Raw genomic sequence first — 24,093 nt, 5'->3', positions numbered from 1 at the left:
CTAGTCGCCAGTCGTGACTAGTTAGCATCTTTTGCAAATGGTCATTATCTCCCGTTTTCAGCCAGAATGATTGTTTGCAAAATTTCAATTTCACAGATGACACACACACACACACACACACACACACTCATACACTCATACACTCACAACACCTGACACAGTCTAGCGCTGCAGTCTTTTGGCTTATTCAAGAGCCAAGCCTAAATGGAAAAGTGTGATGTACAATGCCTTTGAAAGTTGGGAGCACAGCAGTGTATCGTTCCCTCTCTTTCCTCTCTGTCTCCCCCCTTCCCTCACCTCTCGTGCCCCTTGAAAGCCGCCTATGAATATTCCATCAGCCAGCAGAACCTCTGCTCTCCCTCTTCATTTAGTGATTCAGTCTGTAAGTAGCTTACATAAACGTCCATTTTTATGTATATGAACATAATCATAACACAAGTGTATAGATTCACACAGAGAGCAGACCCAGAGGCGGGAAACATAGAAAATGAGTCTGAAAAAGTGGCAGAGACATTGGAGGGAAAATGGAATAGGTTTTGCATAAATTAGCTATTAGCTATTAGCGCTGTTTCCAGGCAGGAGACTTCGTCAGTGTGTATATATGTGCGTGTATTTGGTGTAATGTGTGCTGCCCACCGGTGATGATACTGCAGAGTGAGATAAATGACCTCATATTCTCATGTCTGAGCTCGGCACTCAGGTGCTCAGTGGAAACTACAGCATCATCAGGCTGTAGAGGGAACAGAGTGGGTTATTAATGCAACTTCAGGGTGCACCACTTACTGTAGAATTTAGTCCAAATAGCATTAGTGTTGTGATGCTAAAAATCAAATTTTTGAAAGAGGAGTAAACATGTATTCCTGTGTAAATATAATAACTTTAACCACAAAATACACAGCAGCCTGCCAGTGGGTCAGTCAGTAGAAAGTCATACTGTGCAGCCAAACAGATACAATATATGCTAACACCACCAGGCTAAATCTTGGAGCAATGTGTTAACAAGACTAAGAGACAATGACATAATGACAATGCTAACATGCTAATTTTTAGCATGTATAATGTAGCATGTCCACCATCTTATTTTAGCATGTTTACAATGAGTAGTTTAACAGAGCTGGCAAGTTTGGCTAACATGGAGGTTGAGGGAAATGTGGTTATTATAAATTATAATATGGACAAAATAAAAACTGTGACTTGATGATGGAGTTAAATTAGTATTTTTGGGCATTTCTGCTTTATTTCGTTGCAACAGTAGAGAGAGAGAGAGAGAGAGAGAGAGAGAGAGAGAGAGAGAGAGGCAAAGCCATGCGGCAAAGAGCCTGGGCCCGACTCTAACCCAGGCCGTTGTGGCAAGGACTTAGCCTTAGCACATGAGCTACCAAGGTACCTAGAAGATCACCAAATCCTGATGGGGACATGAATGTCTCAACTAAATTTCATGGCAGTCCACCCAATGGTTCTTCACTCAAAACCACCAATGTCATCCTCATGGTGGTGCTACAGAAAAGCTCAAGGATCACCAAAGTCGTTAAGCATCATCGTCTGCATGGGCATCATGAATATCGGCACCAAATATCTTTCAATCAATATCTTTCCGATATTAAGATAATTCATTTTGAACCAAAGTGTTGAACCAGCAACCCGCAGACAGACATTACCACATCACTAGTCTAACTACTATTAAAAACGAAGTAGACATCAAGAACACTTCCATTAAACTGGATGTTGCGGCAATAAAAAATCTGAAGGGTCAATAAAGAGCTGGAACGAGCAGATGCAGAATATATGAGATAGACACTGTAGAATAGGATTTCTTTAATATCTTTAAAGCTGCACTAACCAATGTTTTTATATTAATAAAGAAGCTAATGACTACATGTAATGTAAAAGGGAGAATTCTACATAAAAGAAAAAGCTGTTTTTGATTAGATATAACTGACATCAAAAGCTAGAAGAAAAAAGGAAGGCGCAGATTGATAATAACCACAGTTACTCTTTAAGTCTTCGGTTTGATCTTACACACTTACTTTATTTATTCTCTTACCAACAGGCCTCCGAGCTCCTCTAATCCCCATTTAGATCTATTTTATCTAATTATTTCACCTGACACTTAATTCACTACTGATTCATCAGAGGTTATTCATTTATGCTAAACCCGTCTCCTTGTGACACAGGTGAGAACGATCGCTAACACCGTCGGTGCCAGAACATCTGGTCCAGACTGCGCAGACGTCATGATCAAGGGACCAGACAAGTACTGGATGTCTGTGCAGCTGATGTACAGTAAACTCTCAGCTGAGACAGGAAGTAAAGCGCACAGGATCTGAGGTATTTCAAGTCCAGTCCTGCTGTGAGAAGCCGCTCAGAAAAACACAACCACTTCACTCACAGAGCTGAAAAGCCAAGACAAAAAAAAAAAAAAAATCCAGCATATTTGCTCTGGAGGAATCTTTTTCACCTTTTTTTTTTTTTTTTTTTTAAGTGTCAAACCGTCTCGATTGGTATCATGTCCTGTCTTTTGTTTTGTTGACTGACTACAATCTTCTCAGGATTTTTGAAATGTTTTGTGTATTATTATTATTATTATTATTATGTCAGGACTGCGTCTATAAAGACCTGGTTCGCTAAAGAAGATGAAGACAATTATACTTTGTCTAAGGAGAACAGTGTGTTCTTTTCAGTGTTGTCGCTCTCAGCACGTTGACAGCTCTAATTCTCAGTCAGGTTCAGGGAAGGAAACAGCACAGAGTGCACGTTCAGGCCATCGACTGTCCTCACAATAGAAATGACAAACTACAAACTATATACAGGACATTTACCTTTAATGACAAAGACCTCTTGTGTGAATTACTGCTCTTGTCTGTCGGGACCTGGTTTGTTTTTACCACTTCTACGATCCGTCCCTGACTTTAAAGGGAAGCTCCACCAACTCGGGTCTTAGGGAGTACTACAGTACACTTTTAACCATGTAGTAGCTTAAGCAAACTTTAACCTTAGCAGTGGTGGACAAAAAAAGAATAATTACTAATGGTATTAGAAGGCAATGACACACAACATATAATGTCATTTAGTTTGGAGCCACAGCTGCGGAGTTTGTCTTACTGTCTATGGCCCTGCTCTGTGCAGGTACACTTATATAATATGATATAATATGATATTCATATAAAATTAAAAAATCATCATCTTTCATCAGTATTAATTCAGCTATATAGAGGGTTATAAGGAAAATAACAAAAACCTGAGCTTTAAATCAGATGTGAATTTAATTCAATACTGATAATGATAATAACTGAAAAACTGATTTATATTTGTCAGAATTTAGTGTGCAATTTGCAGAAAAGTCTCTTTCGAGGATCTGCAGGGTTGAAAATGTAACACTGAAAAAAACAGAAACAGACTTAATAATGTGCTGCTTCCCTCGACGTCGCAGTACTGAGGCAGCAATTTGCAAATGCTTCCTGTTCGGATGGTTTTATGTGATTACTTTAATTCGAGTGATATAATAATACAATATAATGCATGACTTTGAGCATCTACAGTGCAATATTGTTGTTAAAAGAAGATGTGATGTGTTTGTGATGTTCCAGGTTGAGTAGCATCATCCAGAACATTGAACAAGACAAGCTAACAGCAACGGCTTCAGCTGTAATTCCCGTTTGCTTCTGCACGTTAATTCATTCAACAGAGAAAAAACACTTCCTCTGTTCAGTCGAAAGTGCCAATGTTCTCAGTCTGATTGCGTCAATAACCCCCCCCACCACTACCACCACCACCACCACCACCTCTCACCTCAAACACACACACACACAGACACAAACAAACCCTCTTTAGACACATTGCAGGAGTTGCTCAAGAGCAACCCTCCGCAAGGTCAACTGGGCACAATGCAGCTCCAAAAAACACTCCAATTAACTCCACAAATGAAACAAACACTTGAGGGGTGTGTCTTTGATTATGAGTCATGATGGCGGAGCTAAACCCGACCTGTTGGACACACTCTTCTGTAGAGTGTTTTGATGCCAACCCTGATATAACGTGTCTTGTACTGGACTGGGACGGTGCCCTTGGTAGCAATCCACTAATTTTCCAAACAAAATCAGACGAAGAGGCCATTTCCTCATGCGAGCGAAATCACTGACACGCTCTAACCTCACTTCATAGTGCAACATGTTTCAGGAAAAATCATCAGCAAAGTACATTATACAACAGCGTAAAGCATGGAGGAGCTCGCAGCAATCCCATTTACACGTGTGTGTGTGTGTGTGGGGGGGGGGTTAAAAAGAAAAAAAAAACATGATTAACAAGGGCAGAAAAACAGCAAAACAAGCTCAGACTCATGACAGGCTGAACAGCAGCACAGTGGCTATGTGATTGGTGATTAGCAGGTAGACCACAGCCATGATTCATGTCCTTTAAATTAGCACCGTCAGACAGAACCCACTGGGAACGGACCAGAAGGGTGGGCTGAATAGTTTAAATGAAGTGGTGGTAATCAGCTGAAGTCTGAAGACCAGTAAGATCAGATCTTCAAATAGGAAAATAAGGAGCTCTTAATGTAACCTACTGACCCCTCTTATAGGCTACTGCAGAGGCACTGACAGTGACTGACGGACTTTGGCATGGAGCTAATTATCGGGCCTGTCTGAGCATGTGAAGCAATGACTTGGATCAGAGATCTGAGGGCCGATAGCATGGGTAACTATTCCGTTTTTTATTTTTATTTTTTTCATTTCTCCACATTTCCCTCTGCCTCTGTGAGACCAGTGAGGATAAACCCGGCTGCATTTCAGCACCACGTCGCTGTCCACTCTTAATCCACTCCAGGCTCCCTTTGACGACAGTCACACACTCCTTCAGAGCCTCACTTCATACAAAAAGCCTGTGTGTTTGTTATCAAGGCGGCACTAGAGAATCACCACTACACTCTAATCTGAAACATCTGTATCGTGATATTCAGTACAGCTACATCCACATGCAAGACTTTCAAAGGCGAGCAGTGTCTGCCATGTTCCTCTCCTCTTGTATTTATCTGTGCTCAGCCTGACGTGCAGTGTTTGCATTTGGAGAAAATGTTCCACAAAATGTTCCAACAGCTCTTATTCGCACCCTCCCTTAGTTTGTTTATGTTTTTAGCCAAGCTAAGGAGCTAAATTCAATGTACACACTGAAATAACATGATATGGTTCAAATATTCAGGATAAATTCTGATGACTTTATAATCCTCTGACTTGTTCTTGCGCTACCAGCAGATCAAAGTATCTCCATGGCTACATCATGGATTGCATTTGTACAGATGTTCGTGGTTCCCAGAGGATGTATCGTTTGACTGTTTTGGTTCAGAGGGAAATTTTTCAACAACTATTGTCATGAAATCTGGCACAAACTGAGATGGTGAACATAGACAACATTATTCCACATTAACATAATTTTAGCATTATTATATTTAGCCTGCTGACATCACCTCAGAGTGGGGGAGCTCAGCTGTTTTTCTGTGACTTCTACCATTTTAGTCTCAAACATCGAGCAGATATTTATTGTTGTTACATCCACATGCAAGTTTTTCCTGTGTTAAGGCCAGACATGCAGTGCCTTTTGTTTTTTAGCCTACTCCTTGTGTATTTATCTACACTTAACCTGATGTACAGTGTGTCCAACAGCCCATGAACATGTTTTTCCCTCATACTAATATTATTTTTCACACAAAAATGCAGCAAAAGAATCGAAGAAATAACGATTTGCCTAAAATTCCTAAATATCCTCACGGGGTATTAAGTTTTTGCTGTGAAGAGAAGTGTGTTTTTATATTTATATTTACTACTACTATGTTACTACAATCTAACACCCAGCTGATATTCCGAGTTCAGCTGTGGTGCCTTTACAGGAGGCTGGTTCGTGGAACTCACTATGCAGTGATAAAAGCAGGCCAGAGAACAACTGGCCGACAGATGTAGGCTATACTTCTGCTGACCGCTTTCCATCAGCACAGAGCTGAAGTTGAAGGTTGCCTGTGGCCAGGGCATCGCTCAGTGTGTGTGTGTGTGTGTGTGTTGTGTGTTGTGTATGTGTGTGTGTGATGCTGATGTTGCCAAAGCGCCGCGCACACGCGTCTCCTTTAAGGAGATGTTTGCATCAGCTGTGCAAATAAATTGCGCGTAGCCTACAATAAATAAACACAACAGATGATGATGTTGTTTTTTATGGGTTTATTTTTTTTTTTTTAATCTTACATCCTCGTGTTTGGCCCATTTTAAAACGAGGTTGTGCCCCGATGATTAAAACATGGACGTGATGCGCTGCGCTGTCAGACATCCAGTTTGCTCCGTATCTCCAGCACACATTGTATCCGACACATGAAAGCCCCTGCACGGATTGTATAAAGAAAGATAACTCACGCGCTCCCGTTGATCGATCCATAGATGCCATCGCTTAGGAGGGTGGGAGGCGGGGGCAGAGCACCCCCCTAAAAGAGAGAAAAAAAGAAAGCCGCTCTCTTTCACGGTGTGTCCAGTGCCCGGTGAAAGCCTGCTGGCCGCCGCTCCGGTTCCTCCTCCTGTGCTCCTGTGGCAGGGACAAGCACGCCTCCTGTAGCTGCTACTGTGCAGGACTGAGCATCACACCGCGCACCGTGGAGCTCCACTAGTGTGGGATGATGATGTCGCGGGAATAGGAGCGTCAGTCTCTCCTTTTAAACGAGAACATCTATGTCTCCTGCCTGAGTCACCCTGCATTTCATAGGGAGAGCCAAGGCAACACATCTCCCAGCAACTTGAAGAAGAAGAAGAAGAAGAAGAAGAAAAAGATTCGTGTATCTAAAATATTCTTATTGAGATATTTGCCCCCGACGAATTCAAACTAAAGCCCAGACACAGTGTGCGGTTAACAGAGTTTCTAATGAGATGAAAGCAGCAAATAACCAGAGTGAAGTGTATTTATAGCTCAAGCATGCAAACAGAATGCATGCAAACAATTCAACAGCTTACATTTAAAGACACATTGCTCAACCAGTGGCTGCAGCCTGGAGATGAGAACACTCTTCTGTTTTCTAGACCGTGAAGAAAAATGTCTGCATCACTACATGAAAAAAGACATTGTCAGGGAAGTGGAGACTCGATGTTAAAGCCAGGTCAATATCTGACTCCATATTTGAACCATATATGAATAATTTTAGTCAATGTTCCACTTGTGTTCTGCACATAATGAATGACGTGTCGTCATAGTGAATTTAAATATTAAATATTCAATAAATGCTTTCGTTTTCACGTAGATGCAAAATGTGTATTTGCATTATGTTTCTATGTAACACTGTATAGCCAAAGTGTCCAGATGTTTCTGTATCTTTTAAATCAGTGTATTGCATTAGAGTTAAATTAGATTAAAATATTCTGTATTACTCGTCCAGATAATCTGTACATTCGTCATTTCATTCTTCACTGACATTTTCATGTTTGAGTGAATCATTTTTCTGCCAATTGGCAAGAAATCAACACCAAAAAAAAAAGAAAAACATACATTATGTTTGTGACTTCATCACCTGTGAGACACCTTTTCCTCTGAGACAAAATTATACGTTAAAGTCCCATATATGATATATGTGACACTACATACTATATAGACACTTCACATATAAAACAATAAAATGTAATGTAAAATGTCAGAAGTTTCAATTTTTGAATTTGAAATTTTAATTCCCCAAATAAGTTCTGTACAATGATGGAACATTTGGACATTTCACATATGATGAAGCATCACATGATATATGCACATGTGAACATTTGAAGCACATACATGTCTCAAATATTTCACTTGTGCTTTTTTTCCCATATGATTCCAGTTTCATCCCTAAGCAGTAATGAAACTGAATAAATACACAGATCTCACACATTACATTCACTCCACTGCAGCTAGGACAAATATGTTGTCATGCATCAGACTGCACAGTGGACTGCGCCTTCTGTTTCACATGTTGCATCATCACCAGTATGACATTTCTCTGCTCAGAAAGCTTGACTGATGGAGGCGTAACCAGACTATATACTGGAGCCTGATGGAAGGAGGTGGTATTCTAGGTGCAGAACATGAGCTTGATCATAGACAGATTTATGTGCATGTCAAAAAGCAGCATACTCACACAAGATGTTTCTTAACTCCTATGATGTTCCAGCCTGTCTGCATCAAGGCGTTTAGCTGTGCAGGAGAGTCACCAACCTCGTCTGAAACGCTGGTGCACTATGACCGTGCTGCTCCATCAACCCTGTCAGAAATGCAGTCTGCACTGAAATCAGGAACGACATCTGCAGATAGGTGTACTGTCAATGTTAAAGTTTCCTGGTGTGAGTGATGGATTCATGATGGATAACCACAGAGGCTCGGGCCTCTGGGAGTCAAAAACTGTCTCCTCCATCTTCAGTGTGAGGTGGTTCTTATCACGCCGTTTCACAACTCTCCCCCTATACTAATGGGGTGCTATTCTTGTGTAATAAGCCCAGGACAGCCGCGTCATCTGAGAATTTGATGACACAATTATCAGGGTTCATGCTTCTGCTGTCGTGAGTGGAACTCGACAAGAGAAGAGAAGACATAAAGTTCAGTTATAAATATATATATTATGGTAGTAGTAGTGTAAGAAATAGTAACATCTTATTTATTTTACAGTGCATTAAATTATTTATGTCACATTGCAATAATACTATATTAGCTTGCATTGTGCTTTTATATAATTACATTAGCTATATCATACTATTCTCTTTGCTTTCTATTATGTTTACTTCATAGTACCGTATTATTGCTATAGGCTACAGTGTGTACATATACTGTATATAAGATATACTTTATTATGTTATTATATATATTGCAGTTGTTATTCAAACCTATGCACTTACAGAATTGATGTATAATTCACACACAATGAATGCCAGAGTTGTACTATAGGACTGTGCACAAATATTTGCACAATTCACTTATGTAGTCTAATGTATTGTAATATACATCTTTATGATATCATCTCTCTAATTTCTTTAATCTCTCATTTTATTTTTTTACTCATATAAAGAGTTCTTTTTCTGTTTTATTAAACCTCAGCCTCTCTTTGCTGTTGTAACATGTCACCTTCCCCTCAGGGATCAATAAAGTCGTATCTTATGAAAGCATGCAGACCACTACAGCCGACTGATATGCTTGAAGGCACCCAGGCACTGTGTGTTTTCATATGTTTTATGTATGTGCGTGAATGTTTTTCTGTGGAATAGTTCATATATGAGTTCAATCACGGTGTCTATCAATCAGTAAAATGATTATTAAAATGTCTCTTTATGTTCAGCAGCCCCATGCTGTTGCTCATGCTGAGGACTAAAGGGCAGCTGTGCACTTGTGTGTTCATTATTAATGAATTTTAAATTGCAAACATTCTTACCTGCATTAGAAATGGGTTTTCTGGAAACTTGTTGAATTGTTAATTATTGGAGTTGATCTCACATTAATCTCATTGAGAGGTTGTACCCAGTCAGTTATTTGGTTCTCAAATCAAGAGGCTATACTGTACGCTGCTGTGCAAAACTCCAAGAGCACATTAAAAAAAAAACAGACTCTCAGGAAATACTTCCTGGCAGAGAACGTGTTCTTTAAAAAAATGTTTGTATGGCTTTTATTTCTTCTTAGACATCTTAGAGTCTTAAACAGAAAAGATGAGCTCAATAAACTAATTTTTCAGGTTGACTTTGAAGCAAAGATGTTTACCTGTCGAATCCTGAGCCCTGGCTCGATTCTGAGCGTGTGACTGATTACTGGGATATTATAATGATTTTCCTTCAAGGGGAGAACACACAACCATCAACTTCTCCCCAAGTGCATAAACCCTGCATACAGTATAAACAGGCATTTTTTATTTTCTCTTAAATTGAATTCACTGATTAATTCATTTCCCTCAGAAACATTTCTTCCAAATTGTAATTGGTATCAAATTAGTAAATGTAATTTCAAGGAGACGGGTTTATTCCTGTATTTACAATATACAACAAAACTGAGTACACCCCTGTGCAATATCACTAAAATGTTAAATGATTAGAAATTGTAAAATCTTACAAGAATTGTGGACAATTTAATTTGTATGATTAAAAACAAAGGTGTTAGATAGTCTACATTGAAAATAAAGGCCCCAAAGTAAAACTTCAACGTAACAAAAGTGAGTACACATGTAACCACTCCAACAAAAATCAGTTTACCTGCTATCACTGCAGCAAAGTTGATTCCATCTTTGGTTTCCAATTAAGGCTAATTGCATAAACAAGGTTATAAGAGACTGCAACAAAAGAACTGGCGTGCTCAACTCAAATATCCAAGAAGTTTAATGGGTGCCGACAGAAAACTGGCAAAAAAAAGCATTGAAATTAGTTCATTTCTATCTGTTGCTGTGCAGATTAAAAGTGATTTCTATTTATCTGTGAGGGCCGATTAATTTGTTGCAAGGTTGTAAAAGAACCTGCAGATTCCACAGGTTATGTCTGGGTTGTGTCCAATGCAACATGGCTTCACATGGTAACGAACACCCAGAATAGGTAAAAAAAAAAATAAAAAAACAATTTTGTGAAACGTCATAAAGCCGGGAGAGGATCGTGATTGACAGCTGCAGTAGTGGTCAGGATGTGTAAGAAGAGCCGTACTACCAATAACAGAAGACACAGTGGACATACCAGCTGACGTAAAACATATTAGGAAAATAAAAGAATAGAATCTCACTAATGAAAGGTGAGATCTTCACCAACACCAGTGTTAAGTTGACACTCTTAAGTTTTCTGTCTTTTATTATTATTCCCCTTGTACTTTTTTCAGCATTCACTGTCAGCAGCTCCTTTCAAAATGATTATAATGACCATGTAAAAGCTCTATTCATACGCTTGATTAGCAGAACGTCTTCTCTAATCTGTATTCACGTGGCAGCGCCATCATCCTTTGTTTTATGATATAGGAACATCACACACTGTGAATGTTGTAATGATTACCCTGGTCAGACAAATGTAAAAAAAAAAAAAGCATTGGGTTTGATTAATTATTAAATGTTTTGATCTTTTCAAAACAGATGTAATAACAAGGACTGGAGTTCAGAAAGTAGTGGGTTTGATTCAAACATTAATCTTTTGTTACATTTCACCCTGTGTGTCAGTGAGTCAGCGGTATTTAAAAGCAGTTTTCTAACTGAACTGACCCCAGCTCTGCCCAATGGGCCATCAACAGCTCCCCCTGGCCTGGAGCGAGAGGAAATTTCCACTGGAGTTGTTGTTGTCCATTGGCTCTCACTCTTGAGCTGATATGGCACTGACAGAATGCCCGACCATTTATGCCCGTTATGCCCCGCTGTTGACAGTGGGCAATAGGAGCTGACTGCTGGCAGGAATGTAGGCCGGTGGAGAGCGGAAAAGTACTGGGGGGAGCCAACAACAACCCCCCCCCCACACACATCACCCCAACCCACCCCTGACCAGTTAAGCACTCTCCACTAGATGTGTCTCCAGGGCCATGCTCATACAAAACAGCAGTCTGAAGTAACTAATCTATATGCTGCCGCTCTTTATTGGCAATTGGTAAACCACCATTAAAACCATAAGTAAAGTATAAGTACTCTACTATAAGTGGAGAGAAATTGTTATTCAGGGATGTACTCATCTGACTTTTTCCCTCCTGCTGCCTATTCCAGCACCAAAACCCAGAGTATCAACTGATCCTGGGTATTAATCTGATACCAGTGTTCTTTTTTTTTTTTCCACATTTAAAATCCATGCACCAGACTGTTGAAACACACTGGGATCATTTCTATGTGAAGTAAAATAAGGCCAGGGGTTTCTGTGATGTAAGAAACTGAATCATAATGGAAACACTGAATTTTAAGCTCAGGATAAGAATGTTTAACATGTTGCCATTATAAATCCTACTTTTCATATTAGTGTTGGGTAAACCATAGTGAGGAAGCGGGACCTCTAGGCAAATATGAATGAATAACTTCCACTTTGAAATAACATTTTACTTTACTGCCTTCAGTTTCCTGTGGTCAAAAACAAATAAATCTCCATGGGTAATAAATCTAGTGCTGGCCAAAGCTTCCCTTTCCTAGCAGGAGCTCCTTCAGTTGACTGATTCATTTTTGGCTTCTACTAAGGACACATTCGCCTGAAGGACAACATATTTTGCTGTGACTGGCAGATTTAAATGTGTTGCAATGACAAGTGACAAGTTCTTTTGTGAGCTCGTAAGTATTTAGATCCAGACTACACTGCAAGCAAAACATAAAAACCCATGCTGGCATTTTGGGTATGTCAAGTGGACAGCTCATATCAAAAAACTGTCAAATGAAGCTCCAAATACCATGAGATTGAATCCTATCAGAGCATGAATGTAGATGATGTAGTACAACTAGCACTAAACAACCAAACAACTGTCATTTGAAAACAATATGACTAATGCTTGTTTTGATTTTGTGTAGCAGGGACCAGCTGATTATGTGCTACGAGCTGGCGAAGCTGAAATGAGCCGTGACATTTCGTGGCGCCGATTTCTGACATTTCGCTGCAATAATACTCTCAGTTTTTTTTTTTTTTTTTCTTCCTTTGCTTCCCACATGCAACTTGAGAATGTGTAAACTAATGTTTTGATGGTGAGGCTGGCCTGGCCCGGCTTTATAATGACAATCCCAACTGTACTGACACAGCCGACAGTTATGTAATGGGAGATTTGACCAGGACACTGTGTTCCCTGACAAAGGCATTTCTATTCAAACCCATTGGTTGCAAGCTTCCGGGGAATCATTCACACAGGGTGAACTTCTGTCCATTAGGAAAGGGGGAAATAAACAAGGAGCAGAAAGGTTATCATCCAGAGGAGGATGATGGAGGAACTTTTTTAAGTTCATAATATAATAATAAAAGTAGCTGCATGGAGAAGCTTATGTTCACTGTGTCCTCCAGTTTGAACAGTGTCAGACTATGCAGATGCACTGAAAATGCAGTTTATGTGTGAAAATGACAATCAGTCAGAGTAACCCGGTCACCTGCAGGTTAAACCCTCATTCGAATCTCCTCCAGCTCTGATCACCTATACTCACAATTTAGCTGCTGTCATTTACATATTGTATATTTTTCTGTTGTCATTCAACTGAACAAGCATGAAATGATAATTTGATCACAGGTCTTGAATACTACTTCTTAACTTTAAGCAAACAGGAGGCTAAATCACCATTTTACGGTGGTAAAATCATCTGATAAACAAAGGTTAATGACGACAGCTGAGCTTTGTGGTCACAGACAGGGTTAGAGGCAACAGAAAGTTATCGAGGGTCTGAGGACAAAGGGTGTTTTATGCTGTAAAGATTGTAAAATTCTTTGACACAAATTTGTGCCCACTATGAAACACGTGGTCGGTTGTTTTCAGATGTATCCCGTCTGGAGACCATTCACAAAAAGCTATACCCCGGCTGGTTTGTGGTGTGGATGGAATGCTAACATCAAACCTCTGCTCGCGTCCACACCTGCTCGTGTAAACACAAGCTTTCTCCCAGGTAGATGCCTCCGGATGAGAGCCACAGGACAACATTCATCTTGGATATGGATCACAGATGTGCAAAAAGGTTCAACAGATTTAGATGATGATAAACAAGGTAGAAGTTGTCAATTTAAAGTCATGTTATTGTTCTATATTTCAAAATTCTAACTTTTCCAACATGTAACGTGGTCATGAATAAAATCCATTCATTTTTTTTTTTAATTTAGAAGATAAATGAATGGTATTTTTTTTTCCCTCACAAAATTAACCGTATTTTAACTACAATTACTTCCAGAAGTGTAATGTCACTTACATGTCCAGTTGTCATACGGCTGCAGACATTAGTATCTGTATGTTCCCTCTAACAAAGGGCAATAACAAATGGCGTCATGGCTGTTCGATAAGTGATCACTAAATCACCTTTTACACAATCAAAAAAAAAAGGGACAACTGGCCCCTAAGGGAGATTCCGGACTGGGAGCACCCAAACTTTACTAAACCCGCCCCCCGGCGATTTCTATTGGCCAGCCGGGGATGTAAATAAAAAAAAAAACCCGTCCTGTGATTGGCTGGAGCTTTGCTTGTTTTTCAGCGGGTGCCTCCCCTGTTTTCATTCGGCTGCATGATAACAGGTTCGGCCAGTATCTAACTGGACGTCGTAGTCGAAGGAGACCCGCCACAGCAATAATGAAGTTCGTTAGGTTTATAATGAAAAACGCTGCCTTGGCCAGCGTGCCCAAACATATCGAGCATTTCTCTAAATTCTCCCCCTCGCCCCTCTCCATGAAGCAATTCCTCGACTTCGGTGAGTATTGATCGGCGACCACACAGATGGGTGATTTGTGGCGTAACAAGGCAGCTAGCTACGTGGAGGAAGTGGACGGTGGGAGCTGCTTAAATCTGATCAGAAATTCAATGCTCGTTGGTGTCAACATGTAAAACGGGCCTGTGCATGTGTGAGCATCTGCTGTATAGAGGCTGGGCTACAGGGGCTCTGCCTGTGGTAGCATGCTGCTCATACAGCACAGAGTTGCGTCAGATCTGTAGCGAGCTCAGGCTGCACCGTCTGGGCCCTGTGATGGAAACACACTGAATGACACTGCTCCTGAAAATAATTTGTCCTAAAAGTCCTTCAGCAGCTTATGAAGCAGATATTATACAGATCGTGCAGAGGAATTCATTTTATGTAAAAACATTCAGAAACACTAATTGCCTGCTTGAAAGAAGAAGTTTTCTATTTACAAAGCAAACGCCTTGAAAATAATCCAAATATCCATTTTATTCTATGTTATTTGGGCTGAACTCATAGTAAGTCTCTTTATCTGTTCATCTTTTCATCTATTATGGTAATAATTCAATTAAATGTTTGACTAAAATGTCAGAAAATAGTTTCTCAGAGTCCTCACTGACATCTTCAAAGTGCTTGTTTTGTCCAACCAACAGAGTCTTCCAGTTCAATCTAATATAATAGGACTGGAACAAGTGATCGCTGTCATCATTGATTACTTTTCTGATTTGTTTTTGATTAACTTATTATTCATATAGTCAAATGTATACTAATCAAAGTATAAATGATTAGCTTGTTCATTTCTTTCCAACCAGCTTATCAATGAATGACTTCAGCTCTGATCAATATTCTCTCTGTGTTGGTTCAGGTTCCATCAACGCCTGTGAGAAGACATCCTTTGTGTTTCTGAGACAGGAACTCCCTGTCAGACTTTCAAACATTATGAAGGAAATCAACCTCCTGCCTGACAGACTGCTCACAACCCCGTCTGTGCGAATGGTGCAGAGCTGGTGAGTCTAACCTGGAAAAAAACAGATGTAGCCTATGTGTTGTTATGATCCAAATTATGTAACATCTGTACTCTGGCCAAGGCGTTCTTTCGAAACAGAAACCTCATCAGAAAACAAACCAGTCAGACATTAAAACTTGTATCTCAGCCTCTGTGATAATCCATTAAAACCATATCTGACGCCAGGTGACATCCCCTGATGACTGAGACGTCCACAGACACAGCTGCTGACTTGTTTACTGCCGTTCAGTGGGATGGTGTATTTTTCCCACTGTGTCAACGTCATGCTCAGAATTACAAAAGCAGCCTTTGACCAAGTTGTACTCCTTCCAGCTAGCTCTGTGCGGGTGAGGTGGGGGGTTGGGACGGGGGTGCTCTCGGCTGTGAACTCTCCCCTAGTTTCACGTCACACGTCACGTGACCTTGTTTTCAACATGGTCTGCTTCTCTTTTCTACGTGAGGAATGCACCATGACAAAAATACTCCTGCAAGGATCTAATAGAATTCCTGCAAGGTTGTGCTCTCACTCCTTGCACTTGACAACAGGTTTACATGTGTGTTCATCTCTGTTTTTATCAGGTACATCCAGAGTTTAATGGAGATCCTTGAATTCCTTGACAAGAATCCTGATGACCATAAAGTCCTGGGAGAGTAAGTGTCTGATGTTTGTCATAATGAGACACAACAACCCACTGGCACTCAGCTGCTGTAGGCTGTGTGTTCATATCAGGCCTTTTATGGTTCTTTATGTCCCGTCCTCCACAGGTTTGTTGACGCCTTAGTTACTATCAGAAACAGGCACAACGATGTAGTGCCAACCATGGCCCAGGGCATCATAGAATACAAAGAGGCCTTCCCCCATGACCCAGTAACCAACCAGAACATCCAGTACTTTCTGGACCGCTTCTACATGAGCCGCATCTCAATCCGCATGCTCATCAACCAGCACAGTGAGTATCTCAGAGCTCCATCATTTATGTGTCTGTCTTCACCTGCTGTTTATCTGTTGAATTTAATAATTTTGTCAGACGAAAACTGAAAAGATAACAACCAGTGAGATAGAGATCTCATTTTTCTGACTTGATACAGATCGATTTGCTGCAGTTTCTGTTGCAGGGTCTGAAAAAACAACATGTGGAGACTTGAGTCCGATTTAAAAACACGACCTTGATTTGTGTTCTGTTATTATTCATTATTTTTTGAAATGAATATTGTCGAACGAGGCCATGCAACATTATTGCATTCACTCTGCTCACTGCCTCCTGCTCGACACCCACAGGGAAACATAAATCTCTACCCTGAAATAATAATTCAAAACAAACTTTATCACAGAATTGAGACAAAACACAGATACAGTGAGGAAATGCTACTAACACTGCTTATATCACTGCAAAATTATTGGGGGATGTAGACAGAAGCAAATGGGAAATAAACTACTGGGTTTCTTTTCTTACTCCTTGCTTTTGTCAGCACTGATTTAGTTAAGGTGTCCCATTTGGGTGGTTATAGTGTAGATGGTAGATTGGATCTTCCTGTCCTTCTGTCAAGGTGTCCTTGAGCAAGACACTAAAACTAAGATTAATTCCTGTGTATGGGAGCAAATTAATTTAACGTAAAAGCAAACGTTTTGTTACCTGGAGTTTGTAGAGGTGTCATCAGTCATGTTGATGCATATCATTGTGTTTGAAGACTGTCATGGCATGATGGGAAACGTTTATGTTTTATTGACTGCACAGAGATTTTTCCCACATATGGAGGTTTCTGTGTCTCATACCGGTCTTACCTCACAGGCTGCACAACGGATCATAATACATATCATCATCATTATACTTATTAAAACTTAATTTTATAAACACAAGTTGTTTATTGATAATTGATAAAAGTATCATCTTGACATCGGTACAAAAGCCTGTACCGTATTGCTTAAATTTCAAATTCTGCTCAGCCGTAATTATTCCTTACCTTGATATGTTGATGGTCCATTAACTACAGATGACACAGTGTATTCTGTTCTTCTTAACTTAATGGTTTTTGGTTCTCTGCAGCTCTTATTTTTGATGGCACGACCAACCCTGTGCACCCAAACACCATCGGCAGCATTGACCCTCACTGTCAAGTCGGAGATGTAGTCCAGGGTAAATATGGATTCTGTTTGGTTTCACATGGCAAAGAACAAAAGTTTTGATGCGTTAAAATGATTTGTCTTGTAATTTAGAAGAATTTTCTCACCCCTTTGATTTTATTGACTACTACAACTATATTGTGATCACAATTTCTGACAGTATTGCCCCCTTGCTTTGTCAGATGCCTTCTACAGTGCTAAGATGCTGTGTGACCAGTACTATCTCCGCTCCCCTGATCTGATACTTCAGGAGATGAACAGTAAGTTTACACTGATTTAATCTGGCAGGTTAAACACAACCCCAGTTTTATTCTTACTGCCAACAGCACAAGGGAGAAACGTCCTCGTAGTCTGTCGAAGAGATTTAAATAAAGAACAAACATAGCCAAGCCTTCTGTGTGTGTGTGTGTGTATACATACGATACGAGCGATCGTATGGAAATCAGCATTCAGCCAGATGGACCTGATGGGCCTCTAATTATAGCGCTGAAGCCGAAGTAATGGCTTAGTGGGCCCCGGCTGACTGCGTCAGACAATATTGACACACAGCAGACCCTCTCCTCTCCATCCTCACAAAACTGTAAAGCCACAGCAGAGCTGAGCAGAGTAATTGGTACTGATGGAAAAACATCCATGAGTGGTGAGGATAATGAATTTTAAATGAAGTGGATGAAATTAAGAAATGCTATTTGTTTCCCTCCCCGTGCAGATAAGAAGAAGAACCACTCAATAAGCATTGTATACGTGCCTTCTCACCTTTATCACATGCTGTTTGAGCTCTTTAAGGTATGGTATTATACTCAAATAGAATATTAATTAATCTAATAACAACTTTAACTTGAGCTTTCTTACAGTGTATGTTTCACCCTCTTTTCGTAGAATGCTATGAGGGCCACTATTGAGACCCATGAGTGCAGCAACAACCTCCCACCCATTAAAGTCTGGGTGTCTCTGGGAGGCGAGGACATGTCAATCAAGGTGGGTTGCATATTACAGTACAGCTGTTATGAATAATGTTGTGGTTATTTTTGTTACATTAGGATATCGCAGCTCAAAATCTATACAGCATACAGCACTGTCTATCTTTAGACCAGAATCCAAGCTGGGCTCCTCCCTTTAGTGGACTTTGTTTTTGCATGTTCAAGTCTGTGTTTGCGCAGGTCGCCTCCAGGATTTTCCTCCCGTAATGTTCACATACTAAAAACAGGTGGATTGGAGATTCAATATTCAGATGAGGGTGTGTTTTTATGACTATAAGCTCTGTGTGAAACAAGACAAGACAAGTTCATGACGTTGCTTAATGCTTTCACCAAGTTCATCTATGTCTTTGCTTTTAAAGCCAAGAGTCTCACCCTTTTCTGTCATTGTCACACAAATCTTTCTCTGAATCTGTTATGTAACAATTTCACCCTCAATTAAGCACAGCGCCTGCTGGCAAGCTAAGCTACTAAACTCTGATAAGATTAGCTACATGGGCTGAGCGCCTTCATATTCATAGAGCCTTTAAACCTTGTCTTAATGCCAATGTGTTACTAAGACGTCTCGTCACTCAGACATCTGGCCGCAAGTGAAGTGCCAGACAGGAAACAAAAAATGTATTAGCCCAGGCCCAAATTTATAAAACAGCAAAAAAGTGAAAATAAGAACTTAAAGTCTGCTAATTAGTATTGTTAAAGGGGAAAAATGTAGATTGCAGTGAGGAATTCACAGATAATTATCACCAGGCTCTGCAGTGCTCTTTAATTTTAATGTCTTTCAGCTCATTGTTTTGGTTTTACTGCCCACAATTTAAGTGTTTAGCTTAGTCTTACCCCCATTCCAGCAACAGCAGGGAGCATTTTTCAGTAAACAAAAACAAAAAAGCTCAGCTGAACCCACTATACATCAGACAGTTAGCAACTAGCTGGTGAACATAGTGCAGCATTTAGCAGTTTGTAGTTTTATAATGCATCTTTTCTGTCTTCTCTTTGCTGATGTGGTACTGTATAATACTTGGGCTGATATTCAATAATATCAATATTGGCAATATTTCCTGCCATATGCAATATTTTTAATAATAGCTAAAAAATAATAATAGTTTTTTGCAGTCTACCCTGCTGTCAAGTGTGACCCTGTGTTTTCATACTGTACATTTGCATACCGTACATTGCACCTGACAGATGAAACTTTCAGCTGATTGCGATAACATTGTATATTGCAATATTTTGGCTGGACGGTACCACTTTACAATAAGACTACCCTTATAAAGGATTTATGAATTGTTTATTTATGATTTATAAATTGTTAAGAACTTAATTGTAAACCATTTACAAATCCTTTATAAGGGTAGTGTTATTGTACAGTGGTACCGGCTGGACTGTATCGAGATATTCAACTCTGGTTATTGCCCAAGCCTATAATGTATCTATCTGCTCTACCAGCAGCAGCCTTTGACACACACACACAGTCCCTGCTCCTCTTGCACTTTCACCATGACGATATGTGGTGTAAACAGACAGAAAGCCACTTAGTTTCCACCCTTATGTCAAGGCCAAGTGTTGGAGACAGACGGTCACTTGTCTGCTGGCATCACCTCCACCTTCTCATGCACATACCCTCTCTCCGTGTCTCTGTCTTACACCTCTATTTCTGTCCCTGCCTGTAGGTGAGCGACACAGGTGGTGGTGTCCCGTTTCGTAGGATCGAGAACCTTTTCAGCTACATGTACTCCACTGCTCCTGCTCCACAGATAGGAGAGCACACACGGCCTCCACTGGTAAGTAGAGATACAAGCAGTGAGGTGTCCAGATTTCATTTATAACTCATTTGCACTTTTACATATATTTGAAAAACAAATATAGTTATTTTAGCAGGTGTAGATATGCTGTTAATTAAATGCACCATTTGCCATTTGGATAAACATCTGTGCAGCCTACAAGCATCAAAATACAAATTCAGCCTTCTATCTATTTAAAGATTAAAATCCTGGCATCATTTTTTTTGTCTTTAAAAAATGAATGATCTACAATGCACAAAGCAAACTTGACAAAAGACCTGTCTGTTCCATGGAAAAGCTCCGCTGCTTGCAGTACGACACAGAACAAATCCTTCTTAAACCCTTGATCTCCTCCCTCTCTCTCTCTCTCTCTCTCTCTCTCTCGTCGCGCAGGCTGGCTTCGGCTATGGTCTGCCCATCTCTCGTCTCTACGCCAAGTACTTCCAGGGGGACCTGCAGCTCTACTCCATGGAGGGCCACGGCACAGATGCTGTCATATACTTGAAGGTAAGCCAGACATGGTGATCGTGCATGAAACTGTGACAAGATGCCAAGAGTTTGGAAGTCCCCGGCACATAACAGAGGGAGATAACTGACTTGTGACGTGTCTTTGTTTAACACAAACCAAACTCTGAAGACCTGCGTGGCCACCTGAGGTACGACAGGCCATTTACATCTAGTGTTCTTCTCCCTCCAGGCGCTGTCCACAGACTCCATCGAGAGGCTGCCGGTGTACAACAAAACTGCCCTGAAGAACTACAAAGTGAGCCAAGAGGCCGACGACTGGTGTATACCCAGTAAAGAGCCCCTGGATCTGAGCAACTATAAGGTGGCCAAGTAAAAAAAAAAGTCCTCCAGCTCTGGTGCTTCAAGCCTACGCACCGCAAAGCCTCCAGAATATCTGTCTTCATACTCCCATGTCATCATCTTCCAAGGCAGATGGGTACAGTCTGGATTTAGCAGTAGCATGTTCATGCTGTTTTCAGTCCCTGTTGTCCTTCTGGGTCATTCATGAGAAAGTAGACAAATAGAAAACAGCTACTAACAGAGAATACTTGTTACAATCATCTCTAAAGGGGGGGGGGCTTGGTGGGGTGTAAACAACAACCAAGACAGCGTGTCACCCAAGCCTTACAGTAGCAACTTCACCCAAAGGCTTGTGTCATTGAAAGTACTTGAACTATTTAAACTAATACTCCTGTTGCACCTTGTTAAATTTAAAGTACTGTAATACTGTGGAGTCTGTAGATTTGAACAAATGTATGCCTTTGAGGTTGAGTGGGTTTTTGTGCTTTCTGCGTGGCTATTTGCTCCGGCATTTGACATTTCACTCTTTTAGAAAAAAAAAAAGAGTCTGATAAGATACAGTGTTATCTTAACATCCATTTCTTTTGGACCAGGCTGAATGTAATCCACTCTTCTGTGCATTAAGTCTCATTTATAACAGAGATAAAGAGTATTATGTTATATTATGATAGAAACTGCAGCACCAGGAGTAGAGGTCTTCACAGGTCCAAACATTTTCACCCAAACCCAAAAATACCCGAACATGTAGTACCTGGAGCTGAACCAGACCAGTCGGGTTGGGACCTGAACAGAGAAATGCCAAACCTGAACCTAAACCGGACTCAGTTAGTATTTTCGTCATTTCAGTGTAAAAGTCCACTTGTCGTCATGGTGACGGACGACAAATGCGACTTGTGTAGAATAGGGGCAGCTTTGAGCTTGGGTATCGGACTTTACCCCCTCTCTGCACATGACGTCACTCAACTCGTTGGGGAGAAATATATGTTTATAATTAATGGAGCATCTTTACTTTCTCATCCTAACGTTATTACAACGTTGAAAGTTACAATACACACACACACACACACACACACAGCACTTGAATCCTGATCAGCACTGTATGATCACACCCGGTTCTTCTCAGATCCACTCGGGTATTACACATAATGTTAAACACAACAGGAGCCGACCTGGAACCCTTTTCAGTAAACGTGGATCTGAATCCGTGCAGGTTGCGGGTGTTAGGGTTCGGATGGATCCATAAAGACCTCTAGTCTGGAGCTTTAATGGTTTTAGCAGATTTCAATGGAGGCCGATGTTATTAAACCCCTGAAGCAGTTCATTGTCATGTTTGAGTTCTGTACCGGCTGTGAGCCAATAAGGCGAGGTCAGTCTGGGATCGTTAATTACGCTGTGCCATATAAGGACAAAAATGCCCTGGGTCCATACGTGTTGAAAATGAACCGTTTTCTTTTGTATTATATTTATCCTAATCATACAGTATGTTAAAGGTTGATTTTTATAGCAACACTTTTGTGACTGAAATGATTGTAAATACTGTAAATATAATCCAAATAATAAAAAAAAAAGAACAAATTTAATTACAAAATGCTCCTTTTGCAGTGTGTCATTTGATACTGTCTGTGTGGGATTAGACCGTAGTTGGTCAGGTATACAGAGTGGATTATGTCAGTCAGTGGCGAGAAGAGTTTTCACCTCAGTGTTACAGGATCTGTTGTCCAGGTGGGGATGAGATCATGTTCAGCAACTCTACCCTGCAGGCTTCCCAGCACCAGACCCTCAGGCACAAAAAAAAATCATACTGCTGCATACATGGACACAAGAAGATTTATGTCAGCAGGGGTTTCCACTTCGCTGGTGTTCCTCTACTTACGCTGCTATTATTGCCAGCAAATGACGAGCTTGATCACACTGTCTTCTAAGACTCGCTGTACTCGGTCCAGAGCCCAGTAAGCAAGAGGTCATCACAGGGAAACAGAGCGGTCACGCAGTAGTAGTAGCTTGAGATCAGGGGCATGTGAGAGTCATGCAGCTGAAGGGCCTAAAGGGAGCTCTAATAATAACTGGCTTCTTCTTTTGGCTCGATGTGTCACATATTTTTATGCCTTATGGCTTTATGTTTCTGGGTTGTCCATCCATGCGTCCATCCATTACCATTCTTGTGATATCTCAGTCACACCGAGAGGGAATTCCTTTAAATTTGGCGCAAACATTCACTAAGAAGCAACAACAAACTGATTCGATTCTGTTGGTTAAAGATCAAAGGTTAAGGTCATCGTGACGATTTGTAGCCTTTTTCTGATTGGTTAATTTGCAGCCGTGTTCTGGTTAGTTGGTTTCTAGCTGTTCTCTGGTTGGTTGTTTGGTTGTTTGGTTGTTTGGTTGGTTTGCAGCTCTATTCTGATATTCTTATTGATTGTTTTGTTTGTAACTGTGCTCTGATTGGTTGATACAACTTGCTACAAATCAGAACGCCAGTCAGAATGCATTGCTGATTCAGTTCACAGTTGTTCTTCAATTGTCAGGATTTACCTCTATATTTCACTTCAGTGTGACAGATGTAAAGTTGTAGAAGGCTTTCTATCCTATTGAGTCTAGCAAGGTACTGTTGAGAAAATCTGAATGTTCATTATTAATAATTATAATTATTAATGCTTGTTATTGTGAAATATTTGATGATTTTCCCTGTTTGAGATGAAACTGTGAAGAGAGCATGACATGAAGTTGACATGGCTTTGCTTCTAAGGTTCGCAAACCAAAGGTTGGGAATCACTGTTCTGAAGGAGGAAGGTAAATACACTGAAGCTGAGCTTGCAGTTTTTAACTGTTCAGAGTCTACATTGCATCAGCCAACAGCCATAAAACAACCTCTGATGCTGATTGATCAGAGCCAAGAGACTAATTTCAACTGGAAAATCCTCTTTGCCCCAGTGTTTCCAAAGGTGGACAGTATAAAATGAGTAGAAAATCCCCTGAAGAAATTCTGAAGTGTTGGGGATGGCTCCTCGCTGATAATACTTCTGTATTGAATGAAATGTCCCGTGGGTGACAGCTGTCAAGTGAGGCATATTTAACAGTCAGTCTCATGT

The 24,093-nt window shown here is 40.5% G+C and overlaps 2 protein-coding genes across 2 annotated transcripts in view; one reads left to right on the top strand and one right to left on the bottom strand.

Annotated features, from left to right (window-relative positions):
* Window positions 1-7,129, bottom strand: part of tbkbp1 (TBK1 binding protein 1) — a 61,119-nt gene extending 53,990 nt beyond the window's left edge. Inside the window, exon 1 of the mRNA XM_056366772.1 lies at window positions 6,393-7,129. The gene's annotated coding sequence lies outside the window, so the exon portion shown is untranslated. The remainder of the gene's footprint in view (window positions 1-6,392) is intronic.
* A 7,002-nt stretch (window positions 7,130-14,131) lies between these two features.
* pdk2a (pyruvate dehydrogenase kinase 2a) lies at window positions 14,132-22,584 on the top strand. The gene is made up of 11 exons (XM_056366656.1): window positions 14,132-14,329; window positions 15,180-15,321; window positions 15,900-15,971; window positions 16,086-16,270; window positions 17,366-17,455; window positions 17,625-17,702; window positions 18,152-18,228; window positions 18,322-18,420; window positions 20,087-20,197; window positions 20,591-20,704; window positions 20,895-22,584. Exons 1-11 carry the CDS (start codon window positions 14,212-14,214, stop codon window positions 21,036-21,038), a joined length of 1,230 nt encoding a protein of 409 aa, XP_056222631.1. The 5' UTR covers window positions 14,132-14,211; the 3' UTR covers window positions 21,039-22,584.
* Window positions 22,585-24,093: the final 1,509 nt, after the last annotated feature.

This window comes from Seriola aureovittata, chromosome 21 (assembly GCF_021018895.1).
Source record: "Seriola aureovittata isolate HTS-2021-v1 ecotype China chromosome 21, ASM2101889v1, whole genome shotgun sequence".
NCBI lineage: Eukaryota > Metazoa > Chordata > Actinopteri > Carangiformes > Carangidae > Seriola > Seriola aureovittata.
This window is presented reverse-complemented; position numbering and strand designations above follow the sequence as displayed.